General features: G+C 48.5%; 1 protein-coding gene across 3 annotated transcripts in view; it reads left to right on the top strand.

Moving 5' to 3' along the window:
• Nucleotides 1-22,911, top strand: part of LARGE1 (LARGE xylosyl- and glucuronyltransferase 1) — a 401,317-nt gene that overhangs the window by 200,285 nt on the left and 178,121 nt on the right. For all 3 annotated transcript variants that reach the window (XM_016222951.2, XM_087814883.1, XM_016222941.2), the window contains exon 5: nucleotides 10,363-10,486. In XM_016222951.2, coding sequence (XP_016078437.1) covers nucleotides 10,363-10,486 — 124 coding nt within the window. The remainder of the gene's footprint in view (nucleotides 1-10,362; nucleotides 10,487-22,911) is intronic.

Genomic DNA, 22,911 nt, shown 5'->3' with positions numbered 1-22,911 from the left:
TTTAGAGAAGTGTATTTGCGTGGATACTAATAGTTCATTAATATTATTTCTCAATTATGGTCAGTTTTTAGGTCCCAGAAACTTCCGGTGGTGGTGTTGGGTGTAAATATTATTGCTGTGGCTTTAGCTATAAATCAGATGATTCCAGTAGTTGCCAAAATGGTAAGAATTCTGTTGAGTGCAGACTTTTACTCCCAAGGTAACGGTGCAGCACAGAGGTGTTAAATTTAAAATAGCAGTTCCATCATCCGTGGCTGATGGCAGGCCACAGTTTCACGGAGGCACGGGGACTGGAGAAGAAAGCCAATTCTTCTCGGGTGTTATGAAAATTCTGCGCCCCACATCAGTGACCACTTGATCTGTTTGAACCAAATAGCCACTTCCACCCCCCCCCCCACCCATGACATCCTACAAATGAGAGTGGCTGTGTGGATTGATAGGCAGGTGCCCACGAGTTTAGAAATCAAGACAACGGGACTTTTGGAAGGTTTTCAGCTCAGAAAGTCCAGCTATAAATAGCATCATTGCTTCCAGAGCATATTATGGGGATTAACACACACGCGATGATAAAGTACTCTGACAAACGAAGTACCTTCCTAGTAGTAAGAATAATATAATAATAGTGGGGCAGGATGCCTCTTTTGGCTTTCACTGTGAATTACAGTAATTAGATTTATTTTCCAGACAAGATTTTCAGCAGATTTTCATTTAAGGCTTGCTTTGTTACATGAAATCAATTTTACCTCTGCAGTATGCCTGGTGACAGTAGGCACACTGTATTTTGAGAGGTAGGGAAAGAGTGATGTGGGCACTCACATACACTGATGCTGGCATTGGAAATGGCTATGACAGCGTTTTGGAAAGAAGTGTCATAATATGCCCAAGACCATGACCCTATAGGACGATAATAGGGGCTCTGTCTTATAAGGAGAGTCCTAACTACAAAAAGGCTTTTATGAAACATTAGTTATAACGATAAAACACTTGAAAACAGTAAGATTAAATAAATGGATCATGCTCTTACAGTAAACCATGTTCTCAGTTGGTTTTAAAAAGTATGTCATAACATAGACAAAAATGATATTTTATGATACAAAATAAGTGATAGCATAATTCAAAAAATTGTGCATAATATCATTCTACCATATAAATGCATGTGTCACATGCATACAGATATACATCTCTGTGGTGGAAATAGAGGCACAGAAGACTAGCAGAAAATTAATAAAAAAGGGGATTCTTTTGCATGTTGTGGTTGGGAGTGATCTTGTTTTTGTTTTTTCTTTACATATATTTTTGGTCGTCTCATTATGCAACCTCTATGGTGAAAACAAAGGTGGGTGATAAAAAATGAATGCAGGATATATGTGAACGGAGGCTTATCTAATAGAAAATAGCACGGGATGCCCTGGCCAGTGTTGCTCAGTGGTTAGAGTGTTGGCCCCCTACACCGAAGGGTCTCAGGTTTGATTCTCAGTCGAGGGGACGTACCTGGGTTGCAGGTTCGATCCCCGGCCCTGGTCAGGGTACGTTCAGGAGGCAACGGATCGATGTGTCTCTCTCACATCTGTGTTTCTCTCTCTTTGTCTACCCTCCCCTCCCTCCAACTCTCTCTAAAAGTCAATGAAAATAATCTCCTCAAGTGAGGATTAACAAAAATAAACGAACAAAAAGAGCACAATGTAAGTCTTTGCCACCTAGCTGGAAAGATGTTTAGAGAAAAACTGGGGAATACCTGTAACTCCCATCCCAATTGCAAATAAACTAGGAAATATAGCTGCTCTGCAAGGAAACCGAGCTTTTAGTGAGCAGCAGAAGAAAATGTTTATTTAGTAACATAAGTGTTTACCTCCTGGGCAGGAAGGTTGGCCAGCTTGTAAAAATTTAATATTTGCTTGCTGGGATGATCTACTGACTCTCGCTCCTCGGCCCTGCTGGCAGGAGCACGCTGGGTGATTCCCTCACTGTGCATATCAAGCAGCTGGGGTGTTTTGGGGGTTTGTTTTGTTTTGTTTTGGGGTTGTTTTAACTTCACTTGTGCCTCTGAAGACCATGGAAGACAAAGCAGCCTATTTGTGACCAGTATCGGCCTCTGTCCTATTGCCTTTTCAGGCTTAAACTTATTATAGAAGCAGTTTCCAGATCATGCAAGGAGGAACCTAGGATTTGAATAAAACCAAGGACCAGAGCTAGATGGTGATTCTGGTCTTGCCAACCCTGAGCTGGGTGTCCCCGGGCAAGTCGCTGTACTTCTTGAGGCTTTGGCTTGGTCCCCAAGCTGTCACAAAGCCTGCCTTGAATATGAGAAGAGATGATCTGTGTGAACCGTCTCTGCATTTTATTTATTTAACAAATACGAATGTATCAGGCTCTGTTCCTCATGTTTTTCGGATATTTAATGCATTTTATGCTCAGGCCCCTCTCTGAGGTGGATACTGTCATTGGGCCCATTTTACAGATGATGCACTGAGGATCAGGATGTTAAGTCAAGGCTGAAGGTCGCTCGGAGAGGATGGGCAAGGCCAGGCTTGACTCAGGCGGTCAGCTTCAAAGTCCGAGCTCAAAATAAAGTTACCATTGCGAGCATCATTACTATTTTATTGTTAATCGTCATTAGGGGGGGCCATGTAGACATTGCTATCATTATTATGAATCTCCATTGTCACCCTCATCCTTCAGGTGTATATTTTTGGGGTACAAAATATGAAATAAATGGAGGTTTTCAAGGTTTGGGCATTAATGTTCTAGTAAAATTTAAGAAAATAGCATGGAATAAAGAAAAGAAACCGGTAACTGCAGGTGGGGAGGAGTATGCTAATCAGCTTGATTGTGGCGACCAGTTCGTAATGTATACATACAGAAACATCACCTTACAGGTTTATGCTATTTAATGTTCACCTTAAAATATATACAATTTTTATTTGTCAATTATATCTTCATAAACTTGAAAAAAAAAATCTGGACAGGTAATAGCTTTAAACAGGTGAGAGTGCTATGCGGTTTGGTTATGCATGTGTATGTGAAAGCAAAGGGAACTGATTTGTGTAGGTTGGATGCTGTGCATCACGTATTTGTGTTTGACCTTCATCCCAACCCAGTCAGTCTGTGCCGTTATCCCCACAAATGAAGGAGGAAACTGAGGCTCGTAGAGGTTAAATACCTTGTTGAAGGCCCCTGGTGAGTAAGTGATGCTGCTGGGATTCCAACCCCTCCCCCTCTGCAAACCCTAGAATCCACGCTGCTTTTACTACTCCAGGAGGTCTTTTGATTTTTCTGGAAAGTGGCTCTGTTCTCCCATGGAGAGCTTTTCTGACATGAAACTGGCCTGTCCTTGAGCCATCCCACATTATCAAGGCCTCCTGTCCTCCTTCACACCAGGAGCTCCCACTGAAAACCCTCCTTTTGGCTGCCACATTTTCCTGCAGTGAGTTCGGCTTTAATCTCTAAGTGCAACAGATCCGCTGAGCATCCAGGTTGCCATCACAGGCTCTTTTTCCCCCCCTCAAATTGCAAGTCCATTCCAAACTTAATAATTAAGGATTATTTCAGCTCAGATGTCCCTGTACATTTTAATAGAAACAGACCCTGGATTGCCTTGGAGGGGCTGTGGCACATTCCTGACAAATAAGGAAGGAAACACAAGGAGAAAGCTGAGGTTTCATCATCTCTGCCTCTGTATTACCATATTTATTGCATCCCAACCTGGAACAGGGGAGCAGTTAAGGCAACCAGAGGCGGCGGGCGCATCGCTCGTTACAAGCCCAGGCTGCCAGCTCGCTGAGGGGGAGGCACGCACTCGCTCCCTCCTTTGTTGTGAAAGCGTGGTCGTGTCTGATGCCTGTGGCAACGTCTGTGTGTTCGAACCCGGGCGAGCTGTGTGGGAGCCGCTTCTCAGGCCTTAGAGCCGTGCTCCCCAGATGCACATATAGCTGGCGACAGGTCTGAAAGACTATTTTAGATGTTGTACAGATAAAAAATTAGACAACACTGAATCAGATATGGAGAGAATCAATCCCGTTCTGATTCTTAGTAGAGTTCCGATTATTAGTAGATGAAATTCTCTTTGGTGTGTCTGTATCCTTAGCATCTGCCAGACTCCCGCTGCTGTCCCTCTGAACAAAAGAGAACAGGATGGAAGTGTGGCCTGTGGCTGCTTTTGTAGTTCTCGGGCCCCTGTCATCACAACTGTTGCTTACCTTTTTGAATTAGGAACCAAATGCAAGATAAGACTCGGAAGTCACACCGGGAGCATGAGCTGTCACCTTTGTTGCTATTAGTCCTGAATTCTGGCCTGTCCTTTCCAATGCGGGCATGAGCAGGCTCCCTTTGCATCCCGAGGAATTGGGTTTACCTCCTGGTCAGAGGCCAGCTGGGCAGTTACAGGCCTTCCTCACCTGGGCAGGCCACTTACTGCGCTGCAACAACCCCTGCGAGTCCAGAGAGAGCAGAGCAGACCAGGCCCGATTCCTTCCCCCAGACTTACTGTTCAGACCATCACCCCCCATCTCAGGCAAATGAGTAAGTATTGGGATGTAATTCACATACCCTAAAATTTATTATTATTTTTTAATCCTTACCCAAGGATATTTTTTCCATTGCTTTTCAGAGACAGTGGGGGGGGGGGAGAAAAAGACATCCATGTGAAAGAGACACAAGGATGGGCTGCCTTCTGTGCACGCCCCGACCAAGGCCGGGGACCGAGCCTGCAACTGAGGTACGTGCCCTTGGCGGGAATCGAACCCGGGACCCTTCAGTCCACAGGCCGACGCTCTGACTGCTGAACCAAACTGGCCAGGGCTAAATGCACTTTTTAGAAGAGTACAATCGATGGGTCTTTAGTGTATTCACAGTTGAGCAACCATCGCTGCTGTCTAATACTAGACCGAGTTCATTACCTCCAAAAGAGACCCTAATACCTATCAGCAGTCACTTCCCATTTTCCCCTGCCTCCCTCCCTCGATACCACTAATCTACTTTGTCTATGGATTTGTTTATTCTGGACATTTCATAGACATGGAATCATATAGTAATTAGTTTTTTGTGGCTAGCCCTTTCCACTTAGCATGATATTTTCAAGGCTCAGCCATGTCGTAGCATCTATCAGCACTCATTCCTTTTCATTGCTCAATAATTTTCCATTGTATGGATATTCCACAATTTGTTTATCTATTCACCAATTGGTGGCCATATGGGTTGTGTCCACTTCTTGACTCTTGAATAATGCCCCTGTGGAGATCTGTATACAAGCTTTTGACATCCGTCTTCATATATTTTTTGTTTATAACTAGGAGTGAAATTGCTCAGTAACTCTGCTTGTGTGAGGGGATAAGAAAGGACAAAGTGAGCCCCCACTTAATATCCTGGGCATTTTTCTGGGGCCTAGGATACACCCATGACAGACCCAGGCTCTGAGAGACCGGTACCAAACAAGCACTCCACAAGTAGTAACCTGGCATGTTAGGAGGGTCGTAATTGGGGCTTTCTTGATTCCAAGGGGTCTGTGGAACAGGAAGGCGGGACCATCTGGTTGGCAGTGGATTAACAAGTTAAAGCTCAAGGGAAATGTTCTGGTTTCCATGGAGACTCCAAGAAAAGTGGTCTGGACAGTGTTTTCGGGTGCTTTCTCCGACGAGGCCACTGAGGTGCGGCAGACGGAACCCACATTTTTGTGATGGTACCGCAGGTGCAGCATTAGCAGAGCCCCTCCCGGCTTTCCACCTACGGAGCAGGAGACCTGAGCCTCGGCTGGGCAGCCTGCATCGACCGCTGAGTCAGTGTCACACATGTCACCTGGGCTGGGAGCCCCCGGGTGTCCCCTGATTGAGACTGCCAGTCACAGTTCTTAGGAGGCCCCTTATTCTGTCCCAGCCTGCAGCAAGTCTGTCCCTTTCTGTTTATCCCTGCCTATTCCAGGCATCCAGTAGGCATCCATTAATGTCACTTTATGAGCCACCCAACCAGGACTGGTTCTTTGGCAGACATGCCTTGTACTCCCCCACCTCTGGTCCTCCCCTTATTCCATCACAGCCTGCGGAATGCCTTCCTCGGGCCTCCATCTCTCCCCACCCAAAGGTCCAGGGCCAGGTCCAGGTCCAGTGCCACAGTCTGTGGAAACTCCGTATCTTCTGTGCTGGTGAGGAGGGGTCTCCTCCACCCTCACGCCCCTGTCCCTTCTGTGCTCCTCCTTGCAGAGCCACCCTGGACGGCTGCACAGGTTGTTCCCCATCTGACTCTAGGGGTGCCCGTCACTTGCTGTCTGTGTCAGCCTCTTCACATGGCCCCTGGGATGTGGGCCATTCCCGAACTTCACAGTCGCGTGTAGCGACCCAGCGTCATGTCACACACGTGTTCTCACGGTTAGGTAGTTACTTGCATTTTCCCTGTATCTCTGCCAGATTGATAGGTGCCCGAGGAGAGGACTCTGGTGGTTCATCTGTTAACGCTTTTTCTGCATTTGCTGCCTGATAGCTCTTTGTTGGACGTTTAATCACTCAGCTCATTATTTTTGGTCTATGGGTGGAGGAACGAATTGAAATGCTTTATATTGAAAATGATATATAAGCATAGAGAAAATAACAGTTTCATAAGTTAATGCTTATCATGGGTGCCTTAGTTCATGGGGGCCCTTGTCACAAAATACCACAGACCATCAACAACAGAACCTTATTTCTCGCAGGTCTGGAGGCTGGGAAGCCCAAGGTCCTGGCGCCAGCGTGGTCTGGGTCTGGGTGGGGGGCACTGCTTCCTGGGTACCTACCGCGGACTTCTCTGTGCCTTCCCGCGGTGGGAGGAGTGAAGGGTGTCCCTGGAGCCTCTTTAATCAGGGCACTAATCCCCTTCAGGAGGACTCTGCCCCTGTGACCTGATCCCCTCCCAAAGGCCCCACCCCTGATACCATCACCTTAGGGGTTAGCATCCAACTTATGAATTTAGCGGGGAGGGACACAGATATTCAGACCACACCAATAGTCAACACACTGGAATCTTCCCACACACCAGGCACTTCACTAAGTGCTTTATATATGTCATGTCTCCTAACCCCTACAATTGCCCAAAATAACATTGCTTACCGTCACTGTTGCTGTCTTGAAGATGAAGAAATTGAGGCCTGGAGCCATGACGTAACTTGCTTACAGCTGCTCAGTCATTAGGGCAGCCAGGGTTCCGGCCCAGACCTTCTGGATGGAGCCCAGCGCCGCACCACCACGAGGAGTGTGCCATCGGCTGTTCTTACCCTCACAGAAGGGGGCACTGGCTTTCTTTTCCGGTGCACGAGTGTTTGTTGAGCACCCCCAGGTGCCAGCGCCTCTGCGGGGCACTGGGGATGGACATGAACAAGATAGTTCCTGTCCTCAGGGGTCTCACCGCACAGACAGGAGCCAGGGGTTGAATGTGGTCACAGCACTACCATGTATAGGGTAGACTTGATTTTGTCTGCGTTGCCAAGTTCACAGGAAAGGGGCAAGGATGTGCTCCGAGACGGTGTCTAGGAGGAGACGACTCACGAAGGAATCTTGAAGGATGCACAGAACTCATGGGACCTCAAAGTAGGGGGAGGGAGCCCAGGCAAGGACACAGATGCGTGGGTGTGGGGATGGGTCAGAGCAGAGAGAAGCAGCTCGATCTGTTTGGTGTCGTCACCCTGTGTCTAAAATTGTGCCATCCCTTCATTGTGGCTAACAATGCAAGGCCACAAGTATGCAGGCTGCTTTGACCCAGTCTCCATACGTAAGACTGTTGGGGCACGTGTGGGAGAGAGGAGCGTCTGTGCCGACACTCGAGGGCTGAATGGATTGTCTGTCTTCCCAGTGACTTTGATTGGCCGCCTCTGATGTCGCCTCAGGTAGGCCACCGGCCAGTTAACAAACCATGACCCCTCAGGCCCCCAGTCATCACGCAGGCCTCCTGGTAGGTCTCACGGGGCCTGCAGGGCAGGCATGCCCCCCCCTCCCCCCCAGTATAGATGGTTCCATGAGGAATTTGCCATTGCCAAGCAGTGGTCCCATGGAGAGATTCTGCTGTGCTATTTGTTTCTTTAATTCTTTCTTTTTTCACTTTACTCACCCTGTGCACCTGTTATGTGTATGGCACCTTGGCCATGGGTAAGAGCTTTCTTCAGGTCTAGGCTCACTCATCCAGCTCTGCCTGGCTTTGCCACCCTCCCCTCAAACTTGGTACACCCTCCCAATCCCCAAAGTCATTTTCCTCCAGCGCGTCTTTCTTCTTGTCTCCCCTGTCCTGGAGACATCACCACCAACCTAGGGATCTCAGTGTCACCTTCTGCATCTGCCTCTCCACCCCCCCATCCCCGTACCCCACATAAAGATCTCTCCTGAAATCCCTCCGGATTCAGCTTCCTTCTTGCTGTTCTCTGGACTGCCTTGACCAGATCCTGGTTCACAGTCACCTGGTCTAATCTCTCAAATGATGTGTCCACCTCTATTCCCCTTATCCGACTACCATCCAGCTCCCATCCGTCCATTCAGATCATTTTTGAACTCCTACTGCATCCCAGACACTGGACTAGATTGGGGTATCCACTTAAACATACCTGGCACGGCCCTTGACCTCCCCGAGCTCACAGTCAAGTGGGGACTTAGGCAAACAGGTGGTCTCTACCTGAGGATGGGTGTGTGGTGCTGAGATGACTGTCAGCATTTATTGAGCGGGCCCGTGCAAGAGGGTTTCCTGCAGAGCAAACCGAATCTGCCCAGGCCCAGGTAGAAGACAGCCCGGGCGTGGGAACTGAGAGACCGGCCGTATGTCTGGAACGGGGAACGGGGCTGCCCAGGAGGCTGGGAGCTGAGGGGCAGGTCGCGCTCCTCCCCCACACCCAGCTGATGGACTCCGGGCTGCTTCATTGCTTCGCCCCCGTGGGTGCGCATCTCTCTCCCTCGCTCCAAGCAGAGCCCTGCCAACCGCCTCCTTCCCCAACACGCCTGTGCTCCGGCCACAGGCCCTGTTACTCTCCTCTCCCTCCACCTCCTGTCAAAGTCATTTATCCTTTTAGGGTGCTGCATCCCCCACTCTTACGCACCCTTCTGTCGCAGCCAGAACTCCGGTAGCACCTGGTGTGCTGGGTAGTCATTGTCACATCATGTTCCTAGTATTTAATTGTTCCGTTTCATGTTTATAGTATTTAATTGTGAGTCACCCGTCTCTGCAAATAGGATGAGCTTCTTGAGGTCTAGGGGACCGGTTCATTCTCATCTTTAGGTGCTGGTTCGCGGTATTAAAACTTACATTGTTAGCCCGGCCGGGCGTGGCTCAGCGGTTGAGCGTCGACCTAGGATCCAGGCGATCAGGGTTTGATTCCCGGTCAGGGCACATGCCCGGTTGTGGGCTTGATCAATGATTCTCTCATCATTGATGTTTCTGTCTCTCTCTCCCTCTCCTTTCCTCTCTCTGAAATCAGTAAAGATATATTTTACAAAAAAAAACCCAAAAACTACTTACATTGTTATTTTTACTCGCACAGTAGTATTTATGACAGTAGTTCTTCTGTACTGAACTATCGCTTTGTGCCTGGCAGTTTCTCAAGAAGGCATATCTGTAATGTATTAATATTCTGTCTGTGTTTACTGTTGATATGCATTATATATGGCACTTGTTATTTCATTTAATCGGCACAGTGGCCTCATGAAGAGGTTCTTCCAACATTTCACAGAGGAAGCAGCGGGTGTGCAGAGGTGTATGTGACCCACTAATAATCGCCAGCCCTGGGCATGAACCTGAGCTCTGCCCTGGGTAATGCTGGGTTATAGTTTGAGTGTTGCCTCTGTTTGGGCTGGTTGACTGAGGGGGAATGAAGAAAAACTGTAGGAACATGAAAAGTGAGGCTTCACTGATATTCACTGATGGAGCCCAGGTGACTCCTCCTGGGATGCCTGGAATTTTGGGGAGAGAAACAAGGAGGAAACAAACCTCAGGACTGTGCTGGCTCCATGCAGCTGGTCTAAAGACGCGGTCGTCTCCCTGGGCTTCTGCACCAACGCCAGTGTTTCTAGGTGACAGAAATAAAGGGCTCGTCAATACCATGTGCTCTGCTTAAGATACCTAGAAACACAGATGTTTTAATAACAGGTACGGTGATTGGCTTGAATTGAGTGTCTCCAGCCATGTTACCCTCCTGGTCCTTCATCATCGCCTCTGTGAAAGGCTGAGGTTGGGTGACATGTCCTCTCCTTTCCGGCCCCGCCACCCTCCCCAGTCGGCGCTGATTTGGTCACAAGCCGGGTTTACTTTCCCAGTTACTGTTAGAAACCGGCCACGTGTAACGAATGGGTGAGGCTGTGTGTTTGTGGCGGGAATGCCGAGGCCTCAGCGCTCCCTCCTGACCCTGCCTGCTGTCGCTCCCCACAGGCGGAACCCCCTGCACTTCCACCTCGTCGCCGACTCCATCGCCGAGCAGATCCTGGCGACTCTCTTCCAGACCTGGATGGTGCCCGCAGTGCGCGTGGACTTCTACAACGCCGATGAGCTCAAGGTACAGCGGCGGGAGGGGCGCCCCCCTGGGCTCCTCGAGCAGAAATCTCAGCCCCCAGCTGGAAATGCCTGGGGCATGACTGAGATTGTCTGCCACCCGGATCTGCTTTTATTCTCAAAAGCCTTCAAGTGGCCACCTCTTTAGCTCAGAATGTCCATGGGTCTGTGCAGTTCTGGCCACCAAGGCTTTCTGTAGAGTCTGCAGGCATTGGCCTGGTGCGTATCTGAAGGGGGTCTGTGATATTATTGTCTAGAGAATTCAGGCAATAATGAACTCAGAGTCTAGTGGACCCGGGCTTGAATTCATGGATTGTCGTTTACTGGTCAGAAGACACCAAGTAAATAACCTATACCTTTGCTGGGTGTGTTTTCTCCAACCAGTGGAAAGGTGATACAATACCTACCTCGTGGGGTAATAAGAGGCTCAAGTGAGAGAATGTATATGAATGTGTTTTATTATATTTTTTAATTGATTTTTTTTAATTTTTTTAATTTTTTTTTTTGAGAGAGAGACATCAATTGGTTGTCTCACTTATTTAGGCATCCACTGGCTGATTCTTGTATATGCCCTGACCAGGGATCAAACTCGCAACCTTGGCATGTCAGGATGATACTCCAACCAACTGAGCTACTCGGTCAGGGCTGTGAATGTGTTTTAAAGGACTACTGAATACATTTTAAGGATTATGTGGGGCCAGAGGGTTTCAACCAGATGAGACCCATTTGGTCACATCACTCTCTTGCTTGAAATCCCTTTGTCATGCCCCTGTGCTGGTGTCACGATCGAGTCACGGCTGTTAAGAAGTACTGCGTCTTCTGGCCCTAGACTCCCTTGTCATTCTGCAGATTCACTCTGCTCCTTAGCTCTGAGGAACCACTTCTGGTTCCCGTTGCCTTCTCTTCTGTGTTTGAGGCTTTGCCTGTGCTGTTCTTTCTGTCTGACATGCCCTTCCACTTGCCTTGTCATAACTCCTATTCGCCCTTCAGAACCCAGATGCATGGCCACCTTCTGAGAACCTTCCCTGATTTGTCCAGAAGAGAGGGGCTCATTTTCTATTCACTTGTCTCCTGCCTTAGTGTCGAAACTTCTACATGGGGGAGGGGACAGGGGCACATCTATCCTTTGCTGATGTTCTGGTGCATAGTTCGTACCCTGTAGTGCTTGTGGATTTAACCAATTGCTGTTATTAGAGGAACATGTAACTTTGCAGAAATATGTGATGCTCTGTCCCCAGTCACCTTGGGAAGGGCTCAGCACCCAGGCATGAGGCTGATTCTAGCAAATTGCTTGTTCCAAACCTCATAAAGCCATTATCTTTTCATCTCTGAGCCATAACATTTTAAATAGATCACAGAGATGCTAGCCAGAGTTTCTGATTTTCCCATATTTCAGGCTCTGAAGTTGATGGAGACTTTCAGAATTTAGCATTTGGGGATTGTCGTGGTAATTCGTGTGCCATTCCAGTCTATTCTGAGCTAAAATTGATTAACACTCTTAAAAAGGGAAAAACAAAATTTAGCAAATTGCTGCGCTAATTAAGGTAAAAGCAAGCCACTCTGTCTCTCCGGGTCTGCGCGCCAACACCGTGGGGAAAAGCAATGGGAGGGGAGGAGCGACATCTGGCACAGAAGGATGTTCTTGCCGCCGCCTCCTCCTGCCTTCTCCTTTTTTTTTTTTTTTTTTTTTTTTTTTTTTTTTTTGGCAATCCTGGGCCATGTCCTTTGCAAGCCTTTACCCTCTACTTTTTAAAAAACACACGTGTGCCCCGCTGGTGTGGCTCAGTGGTTGAGCACTGACCCAGGAACCAAGAGGTCACCAGTTCAATTCCTGGTCAGGGCACATGCAGAGATGCAAGCTCGACCCCCAGGAGGGGGTGCACAGGAGGCAGCTGATGGGTGTTTTTCTCTCTCTTCCTCTCTCTCTAAAATCAATAAAAACACATTTAAAAAACAACCAAATACAATGTGGCAGGGAAAAAAGCCCAAGTTCATCCCCTGGCTCACCACTGAAGGACCATCCGATTTGGGTTCTGAGCCTGGCTCCATCAGCTGCTGGATGGGATCAAATAAGATGACTCCTGCGAAGGCCCAGCAGTGCCAGAAGTACAGCAGGTCCTTAGAACTGCCCTGCTCTCCTCGGCAGCCAGGGAACATAGGATTAAAATGCTCCTGATTGTGCAGCCCGTCAGGAAACCCGTGGATGGTTGGCAGGCTCAGGGAGAAAGGTACCCAGTGTTGGAACCTGAGCTTCCAGGAGGTGTTGGAGGAAAGGGGGTGGGTGGGGAAGGTATTGGTTTTCTGACTCTCCCCTGCGCCCTTGAATGCAGAGATACCTACTGTTTGTTATTTTACATGCTGGACTTTCATCCATTTGAATTGAGGGCTCCATGCCATAAAAAAAAAATTTAAAAACACGCAATCTGGATGAATTCTAAACAATGTCATCTCCACTGTCCTGTCCTCTAGCCCGATTCCGCTATTGACCATACTGTGCAAGGTCCCCAACACCTGCATTTTCTTTCCCTACCAATTACCTACCTGTCTCCCACAAGATCAGCTAAGAATCCGGTAAGGGCAAGGAATGTGAAAGCATTTTGTAAGCCACAGTTTTTCCATAGCTTACAATGATTGCAGCAGTACTGATTTATACACAGTGCCGCTCGACCTACCCCAAACCATGCTCTGCCCGCTCTCCCCAACCTGAGCCTCTCCTGGCACTTAGCACGACCATCTCTCCACATGGTCACTCGTCCAGAACCCAATAGTTCGTTTCTGGTTGGACCCTTTACCTCAACCCGTGTCCAGCCAACCATTCCACACCCCGGCTCCCCGCCCGCACCTGAGTCTCAGCGTTTGTGGTCTTCCCCCAACACAGCAGCAGTTTCCCCCCCAGATGAGCCTCTTCCCTTCTGCTCTGCTCACTGCCCCCCCAAATGTGTTCTCCATCAGCAGCCTGAGTCAGCTGTCCCAGAAGCAAGCCCCAGCAACGACGCCCCTTTCCTCTCCTAAAACCTTCAGTGGCCTGTGACTGCGCGGCCTGGCCTCTGCCTCCTTCCAGGCTCATCTCGTGGCCCTCGCTCCGCCGCCCAGCTCCGCTCCTTCGCTCCCACCGGGGGCCTTCAGGGGCGCGCACAGGCGCCCCTCGCTTTATTGCGCTTCACAGACGGTCCGTGTTTTACAGATCGAAGGCAAGACCCTCCATCGGCAGAAAGGACACGGCTGGCCTGACTTCAGCACTCGCTTTATTGTGGGGTCTGGAACCTAACCCGCAGTTCCCCCCGAGGCCTGCCTGCGCTCGGGGAACCCTTCCCTGCCTTTATTATCGCCTAGGGCTTCCTTTGTCATAGGTCGTCACAGGATCACAGACACTTCGTCAGTAAACGCGGGGTGCAGTGTAACCGCTCAGGCCTCTGTGAGGCGAGCTGGTCAATGTCTGCCTCTCCGCTGGACAGAAAGCCCCAGAAGGGCCGCATTGCATCTGCCTCACTTCTCCCTCGTATCCTCATGCCCGGCTTGGGGCCTGGCTTATGAAAATGTTCGCTAAATGAACGGTGCACAGGAAACACGGGGCTGGGCCCCCGAGAGCATTAAAGTCACCAGGGAGGAGTTTCTCCATCACTGTCAGGCTCCCCTCCTCCCTGAGGCTACTTGTGCAGGGACCCTGCGGTGGCCTAAATAAGGCAGCTAGCTGCACCTGCACCGCCCCACGTGGCGTCCCCAGAGCGGCCCTGGGACAGGTGCGTGTGTGTCCGTGACAGGTACAGCAGGAAGGGAGCACAGTGAGCCCCAACCGTTGGCTGGCGGGGGCGGAGGAACGGGACGGATGGACGTGCTGGGATCCTCGCTGCATTCAGGGAGCGTGTGGGTCGGTGGCCGCAGCAGACGCACGTGGCCCCCTCCCCGTGCGGCTCCTGGAAGTCACCTCGGACAGCTGTTGGAGTGGCATTTTGCAGAAACCATCCTGTGGGCGCCTTATAGACTCCGCAGTGCAGGAGGTGGGGTGGCAGGGAAATGGGCATTTACGAAGGATCGGCGCCCGATGAAAGGCAGGCCGTGGGACGTCCGAGGCGACCGGTGCGCGCGTCTCCTAATGGCCAATTAGTGTGCGTTTGCAGACAGTGACGGCTCAGCCCCGTGTCTCCGAGGCCTGTGGCCTGCTCTTCGGTCTTCCTCGCGTTTCCACGGCCTGTTCGTCCCTGGCCTCCGAGTCCCCGGGTCAGCAGGCTGCGAGGACTGGGGACATGTTGGCGCTGCGAACTGCGCACCAGACGTGTGGCTGCTGCCTGCAGAGGGGGTGACCACGACGAGAAGGGGCTGATTTCCCCGTGGGGCGTTGTGTGTGGGGGCTTGCTGTCACTTCCCGCGACAACCCTGGGAGGGGAGAAGTTTTATTACCTCTGTCTCGCAGGTGATTTATAAACTGAAGCGCAGATTTGAAGTGTTTGTCTGAGATCAGGCAGGTAATAAATGCCAAGTGGAACGGTACGCGATGCGGGGTTTTCCAATTTAGGAGACCCGGACACGGAAAGGAGGAATACAGGGCCAGCAGCCGCTGGGGATTGTGGCTGCCCCTGTTGAGTGGCCCCTTGATCTCAGAATTCCTGTTTTCAGTGACTTTGGGGCCCAGAGGCTGTGGTGTAACATCTCTTATTATTTATGGGAGACCTTATGTTTTATGTGGTTTGGTTCTCAGGGCGAGCTCACAGCTCTGGAGCAGGTCCTGCTATTGCCCCTGTTGTACAGATAAGAAGCCGATCATGAGGAAGGTTAAAGAGCCCCAAACCCATGTGCGTAGCGAGTCCATGGCAGAGCCCGGGTCAAAACCCAGGAGTGTCGGACTCCACGGCCATGCTTTCTCTTGTGCTATAATGCGTTCTCGGTGGCCTGTTTTTAAACTAAGATCTAGACAAGGGTCCTCGGAGCTCTCGGGGTGTTCTTTTTCTGGCTGTTGCCGAAGAACTAAGGCGTTACGCGTGACCCCTCCGTTTGAAGGCCTGCTGGGAATGGAGCTTCCTGCCGGGCACAGACCTGTCGTCCTAATGATCCTGCCGAGCTCGGGGCGGCCCATCACTCCTGTCCAAGGGGTCGCTTTCTAAACTCTGCGGTCATTATGCTGGACGGTTCGCCTTAATCAGCAAAGCATGTCTTGCCGGTCTTCAGATCCTACGGGACCCTGTATGCCCGTCAGACTGTGGTCTTGCCCCCATTTGGCTCCCACAGTCATCCCCGTGCCGCCCCTGGGGTGAGCGTGACCCCGAGCCGGTGAAGGAAGCGGCTGAGCCGGGGCGGCTTCGTGGCTCACCGGCCCGCTGGGAGCCCTCATTCATCTCCCTTTCTCTTCGCTCGTTACCAGCAGCAGGGAGATTATGGAGCAGAAGTCGGGACTGTGGGTATTGGCTCCTGAGAGTTGGCTTCCGACTCACACAGCGGCCTTTGTGCCGGTCCCTGTGGAGCGTTGCAGGGCCTCTCCCTACCCTAGGTAGCTGCGGTCCCAGCACCCGCATCCCCTGGGAGACCAGCTTCCATTGTTCCTCTCACGGGGGCAGGTGGGCAGACTGCCTCCTGTCCTGTTTCCTAGGAAGGTGTGCTTTCTGAATAATAGACATTTTCGGCCAGGAGTGACTCACGATGCCATGAAATCACAGGGTCTCGGGTTGGAAAGAAGCCCGACACTCAGCTCCTTCTGGGCAAATGAAACCCAGAAGGGTGAAGCGAGTCACCTGAGATCTCACAGGGGATTCTTCCCAGCACACATTCTTCCCTCTTCCCACAGTTGGGTTTGGGTTTTATGATTGCCGGGCCCGGGATGTAGCGCAAAGGGACCCCATTTGGCAGAGGCTGCACTTGGAGCGCTGTGATCACACGCCCCGGGCGGGGTTGGGGGGCGGGGGGCTGCAGCAGTTAGCCTTGGCCTGCAGAGGAGGGATGGAGGACCTGGGACGTGTCTCACGGAGAACACCATCCGCTCTAAGATGCCCTGCAGAGGGATGGGAAGTGAAGGAAGGTATGTGTGACCGTTGAATAATATGGTGAGACGGTTAGTGACACACAGAGCTTAGCTGTCTTTCAAAGCCGGTAGCACCATCTCTCCGTTGTTGGTGAAGACTGAAGGCAGTAAAGGAAGTCCTGTCATGGAGAGCTCGGTGCTTGGCCCAGGGTAGGCCCTCAGCGAATTCTCTTTCCTTCCCTCCCCCTCTCACATTAGAAGACGGCTGCGATTCGCCTCTTCAGTCTCTTCTTTCCAAACCCATCGTATCAACACACCTCGTCTTCCCCATCGACGGAGGTGCCGGTGGCTGCGGACCTCTCACCAGAGAGTATACCTTTGGGGTTGCTTTTCTAGAATAGTTTATGGTTTCAGACTCTTGTTCTTTGGGTCTCATGTTATTCAGGGAGGGGCTGGCTGAGGTTGAACACCATGTCCTAGTCTGGAAAAGTTAGCAGTCTCCCATTGTCTTTGTTGCTTCACTGGTCCCTGGATTATCCGTGTGGTTGGTGAACACGAGGGCTCCTTTTTCGAAGGCCAGCGATGTTAGGTTTGTGTTAGGATTTTCTCTCGGGCAGCAAGGGGGAGATCACGGGACTGGCATGGATAAGCGAAATGCATTTGAAAACGTACCTTTCAGTATTTAGAAGATTGGTCTTTGGCTTTTAACTATCAGATGTGGAAAATTGTAGAGAGCCATCAGAAGTTGTAATCTGCATTATAAAAGACTCTTTCTGTGTCATTTGTACAATTCTCTTTATACACCGGCAAATGTTTCTTTATGTAGCAGAGTGTCCTAATGAATGGTCCCTGTCCCCTTTTGAGTCATAGAATCTTAATTAGGAAGGGACTTGGCATTCTTCTGGCATAACCTTTCACTTTCCTCTGTAATATTCTACATAAATGGTCATTACTCTCCTGCTTTTGAATACTTCCAGAGGTGAGAGGTCATTCCCTCCCAAAGGACCCTGTTCCATATTTAGAAACTGTTAGAAACATCCGCCTGTGCTGTACTGAAATCTTCATCTTCCTGAGTCTCTCCATTGGTCCTGAGCGGTAATAAAGACCAGGGGCAAGAGTGTATATCATTGTGTGTTAACTCACCTGCCATCCCCACTAGACTACGAGAACCAGGAGGTCGGGGCCTGTGCGTTTTTTCTCTATGCCCAGCTTTTAGGACAAACCTGGCTGCTAGTGGCCCCCAACAAATGCATGGTTTGTATATTCTGGGGCTGCAGACGGGGTGACTCGTGGGGTATTTGAGGACCTGGCTCACCTACTGAGTTTTCTCCTTGGTGTCCCCACTCCTCCATCCGTATCCTGAGTGGCAGTGCTCAGAGCCCAGTTTGCCACTTAAGTCTGTCCGCTGGCATATTCGTGGAGCACATGGTTTCCAGGGTGTCGCCTCTTTTTCATATACCTGCCATTCTCTGTGGTTCTTTAGAGCACTTTTTCCAGATTTACGTAGGTGACATGTCCCACCAGGAGCTGTAATTGGTCTGAGCTCCTAGACTTGGACTCATTTGAAGCAGTGAAGTGGCCCCCGACCCACCGTTCTCCTGTCTCGAGCATGGATCCCTCCTCCGTTCCGTTGCTGTGATCGTCTCATTCGTGGTCATCCGCCTGGGTGGAGAAGGTCATGCTTTCATGTACCTCGTTTCAGTGTGTCCTCTCGGGAATTCCATGCTATAGAAACAGCACGTGTGTTCTTTTGTTATTAGTGAGTTTGCCAGGGGACTCAGCAGAATGCTGCTGATCAGGAGCAGAGGGATGTTACGATCTAGCTCTTCTGGCCTTCAGCGCAGTGCTGGCCTCTTGTACCACAAATCTTGAGTTAAAAGCAACTTAAGTGACTCAGGTACATGGTTACGCTGATGGATTTTGGAACATAAGCCGGACCCCAGAAAAGAAAAAGAAATGAAAGACCAGAGGTATTTGATTGGGTAATGAGAAAGTAATGGGCGGAGTGAATTGGAAATGATGGTGAGATTAGGAAATTTTCGCAGTGAGAGTAGGAGTCTTTGTCCACATGTTTTGGACAGGATAAAAGGCTGGATTTGGGGCGTGAGATGTTAGAGCTCTGGAGTTGTAGATGAGGTACCTTTTTTGTCATGTTACTCTGGGATGGAGTAGCTGAGGTAATGTGGTGAAAAGTTAATAAATATGAGGGGCCCTGGGCACTTCAAGGCCAAGGTGTTCGATGGTCCATCCAAAAGATGATATAATCCAAGAACAGTTGTCAAGAGTTGAAAATAATTCTATTCATGCGGGTCAGATGTGGGCAGGCCCCTACAATCCAGGTAAAATTAGCAATAAGTTGTTTGCATCAGAGTACATGCTAAAAAAATTAGAATTATAAAGATTAAAAATTCCTTCCATTAATAATAATAACTCTCATTAATAAGAATTGATTGTGTGCCAATGTAATAGCTTTACATGCATAATCTTACTTTATCCCCACCATAAGCCTTAAGGTGAGTATAATTATTTTCACCCATTTCCACATGAGGATAATGGAAGGTTATAAAAAAGATTTGAAATTACTCAGCATTGTGGAACCAAGATAGGAATGAATCTGAGTAGTCCAACTCTTGAGCAGTGTTGTCCAATAGGAATATCAGTATGTCATCTTGAAGCCCTGGCCGGTATGGCTTAGTGGGTTGAGCGTTGTCCCGTGTACCAAGAGGTCACTGGTTCGATTCCCCGTCAGAGCACATGACTGGGTTTCGGCCTCAATCCCCATTAAGGGACATGCAGGAGGCAGCCAATCAATGTCTATCTGTCTGTCTCTCTCTCTAAAAATCAATAAAAACATTTTTTTAAAAAGATGTAATTGTAAATTTTCTAGTAGCCACATTTATAGAAGCGAAATGAAACAAGTGGAGTGCATTTTAAATAATATATTTTATTTAATCCCATCTATCCAAATTATTATCATTTCAGCATGGGATCAGTATTCTAAAGATTACTTATGAGATATTTTACATACTTTTTTTGTATTTAGTTTCTGAAATCTGATGCATATTTTACATCTCAAGTGGGACCCGCTGCATTTCATGTGCTCAGTAGCCACATGTGGCTGGCGGCTGTGGCCCAGGGGTAAGAACTTGATCTTTAAGGCTACACTGTAACTCAAGGGCAACCAGTGGACAGAAACATATCTTTAAAGAGTAGATACTCCACCTCGGCATTTTCCACTACAATAATGAAAGCCCTAATAAAATATCTACAGAGTTTTGAGAGAGAAAAAAAAAAAAAAAAAGACAGAGACCCAAGAATACCAGCCACGTTCTCTCATGTATAAGAACACCTGAAAAATGCTGTGCTCTGCAAGAGCTCACGCAGCATACGCCAGTGTATACGTCCTGAAGCGAGTGTCCAAAATCATTAGCCAGCCAACGGAAAAAGTTACCAAAGTGAACATTCGCCAAGGAAGAGCTCTTGTTCCGAAGGGCAGGCGGTTCGCACGGAAAGGAGTCACACGCGGGATGATCTGTAAATAATTGTCCTAAGTCATCTGCAGAGCCGGTGCCGATGCCAGACGTCGCTCTTGGGGACACACAGATAGGCAGCTGCTCACCTGGTGAAAGGGCCCGGGAAGCGCGGGAGGGTGTCCCGGCCAGGTTTCGCGTGTCCTGCCGTGCGGTCAGGTGTGATTGTTAACCCTTCACCCCGGTCATCGGTGGAGAAAGGTAAGGTGGTCCTTCAAAGCTGAAACGGGACCACGGGTGAAGTTTCAATAGGATCAAAACTAACTTATTGCAAGTGATTCCTGCAAGGGAAACAATCAGGCAGGGAGCAAACAAAATGAGAAAGAAAAAAAATGGTTCTAGATCATTAGTATCCATATGGGGGGGGAAGAGCGAACCTTGGCCCTCACTTTATACCGTTTCCAAAAGTTAGCGTGAAATGAATCTTACACCTAAATGCAGAGCTAAAACTATAGCGCAGATGGAAAGGAAACGGGGGAGGAAACCTTGGTGACTTTAACTTAGGCGAAAATTTCTTAACTAGAGTACAAAAAGCACAAACTAAAAGAGCAAAACGTTGGCAAATTCAACTTCATCTAAACCGATGGTGGTGTTCTTCCAAGACATTAATAAGAAAATAAAAGGCCAAGCCACAGACTGGGAGAAATGATTTGCAAAGGACGGGTCTGGTGACAGGTGTGCGCCTGGAATAGGTGAAGAGCTCTTCCAGTAGTAACGAGGAGACGGACCACCCATATTTTAAGAGACACATCACCGAAGAGATTATAGGGGTAGCCGGTAAATCCAGGAAAAAGGCTCGCCAGCGCTAGTCATCAGGGGAAATCAAATTAAGGCGATCGTGAGATACGACTTGACACTAATGCGATGGCTGGGACTAAAAAGGCTGCCGATGCAAAGTGGTGGTGAAAATGCGGAACAACCAGAACTTGCAGGCGTTGCCGATGGAAGCGTAAAACGAGGAAACTAGTTTGTTAATTTCTCAAAAAGTTAAGCGTACATGCAAAATCTCGCCCCCAGGTCCAGTAGGAATTGTGCAGTTCTGCTAGGTGTTCATCCAGGGAAATAAAAATATACACGGTGGGGCAAAAGTACCTTTGCGGTTTTTCCTATGGAAAGAATATAATAATTAATAAATATAATACAAGTGCTCCCCTGACCCATACATAGTTATTAGAATATTATTGGCTATATTCCCTGTGCTGTGCTCTACTATCCCCGCGACTGTTTTATAACCACCAATGTGGCCTCAGTCCCTTCACCTTTTTCGCCCAGCCCCACAACCCCCTCCCCTCTGGCAGCCAGCAGTCTAGTCTGTTCTCTGCACCTATGAGTCTGTTTCTGTTTGGTTGGTTCATTTACTTTGTTCTTTAGATTCCACGTGTAAGTCAAATCATGTAGTATCTGTCTTTCTCTGTCTGACTTACTTCGCTTAGCATAATACCCTCTAGGTCCATCCGTGCTGTCCCAAAAGATTTCGTTATTTTCAGTGGCCTACTATGGTTGAGTTGTGTAAATGTGCCACAGCTTTTTTATCCAGTCATCTGCTGCTGGGCACCTGGGTTGCATCCACAGCTTAGCTATTGTAAATAACGCTGCTGTGAACATAGGGGTGCATATATTCTTTTGAATTAGTGTTTTGGGTTTCTTTGGATATGTACCCAGAAGCAGGATCGCTGGGACATAAGGCAGCTCCACTCTTAATTTTTTGAGAAACCGTCACACGGCTTCCCACAGTGGCTGCCCCAGTCTGCACTCCCACCAGCCGTGCACGAGGCTTCCCTTTTCTCCACACCCTCGCCGGCACCTCTTGTTTGTTGACTTATGGATGGGAGCCATTCTGACAGGTGTGAGGTTATTTCACTGTGGTTTTAATTTGCGTCTGTCTGATAATGAGTGACATTGAGCATCTTTTCATATGTCTGTTGGCCATCTCTCTGCATGGCCTCTTTGGAGAACTGTCTCTTCAGGTCCTCTGCCCATTTTTAAATTGGATTGTGTGGGGTTTATTGGTGTAAGTTGTATGCGTTGTTTATGTATTTTGGATATTAACCCCTAATTGGATGTATGATTGGTGAATATCTTCTCCCTTTTGGTGGGTTGTCTTTTTGTCTTGTTGATGGTTTCCTTTGCTGTTCAAAAACTTTCTTATTTGCTGTAGACCCATGTGTTTATTTTTTCTTTTGTTTCCCTTGCCTGAGCAGATATGTCAGAAAAAAATGTTGCTATGAGAAATGTCTGAGATTTTACTGCCTGTGTTTTCTTCTAGGAGTTTTATGGTTTCTAGACTTACATTTAAGTCTTTAACTCATTTTGAGTTTATTCTTGTGTATGGTCTGAGTTGGTGGTCTAGTTTCATTTTTTTGGCACGTATATGTCCAATTTTCCCAACACCATTTATTGAAGAGACTGTCTTCACCCCATTGTGTGTTCTTGCCTCCTTTGTCGTCTATTAACTGGCCATATAGGTGTGGGTTTATTTCTGGACTCTCTGTTCTGTTCCATGATCTATATGCCTGTTTTTATGCCAGTACCATGCTGTTTTGATTCCTATGGCCTTGTAGTATAGTTTGATATCAGGTAGCACAATCCCTCCAACTTTGTTCTTCTTTCTCAAGATGGCTGTGGCTATTCTGGGTCTTCTGTGGTTCCACATAAATTTTTAGATTATTTGTTCTAGTTTTGTGAAAAACGCTATTGGTATTTTTGCAGGAATTGAGTTGAATCTATGGATTGCTTTGGGTAGTATGGACATTTTAATGATGCATATAAATGGTATATGCTTCCGTTTATTTGTATCTTTTATAATTTCTTTCTTCAGTGTCTTATGATTTTCTGGGTACAGGTCTTTTATCTCCTTGGTTAAATTTATTCCTAGAGGACTTTTTTATGCAGTTGTAAAATAGCAGTGTCCTACCTGTGTGCTTATTGTCTTCCAGAAATGCAACTAAA

This window comes from Miniopterus natalensis, chromosome 2, assembly GCF_054644295.1.
Source record: "Miniopterus natalensis isolate mMinNat1 chromosome 2, mMinNat1.hap1, whole genome shotgun sequence".
Lineage (NCBI taxonomy): Eukaryota > Metazoa > Chordata > Mammalia > Chiroptera > Miniopteridae > Miniopterus > Miniopterus natalensis.
The sequence above is the reverse complement of the archived record's forward strand: the minus strand, read 5'-3'. Positions and strand labels throughout refer to the sequence as shown.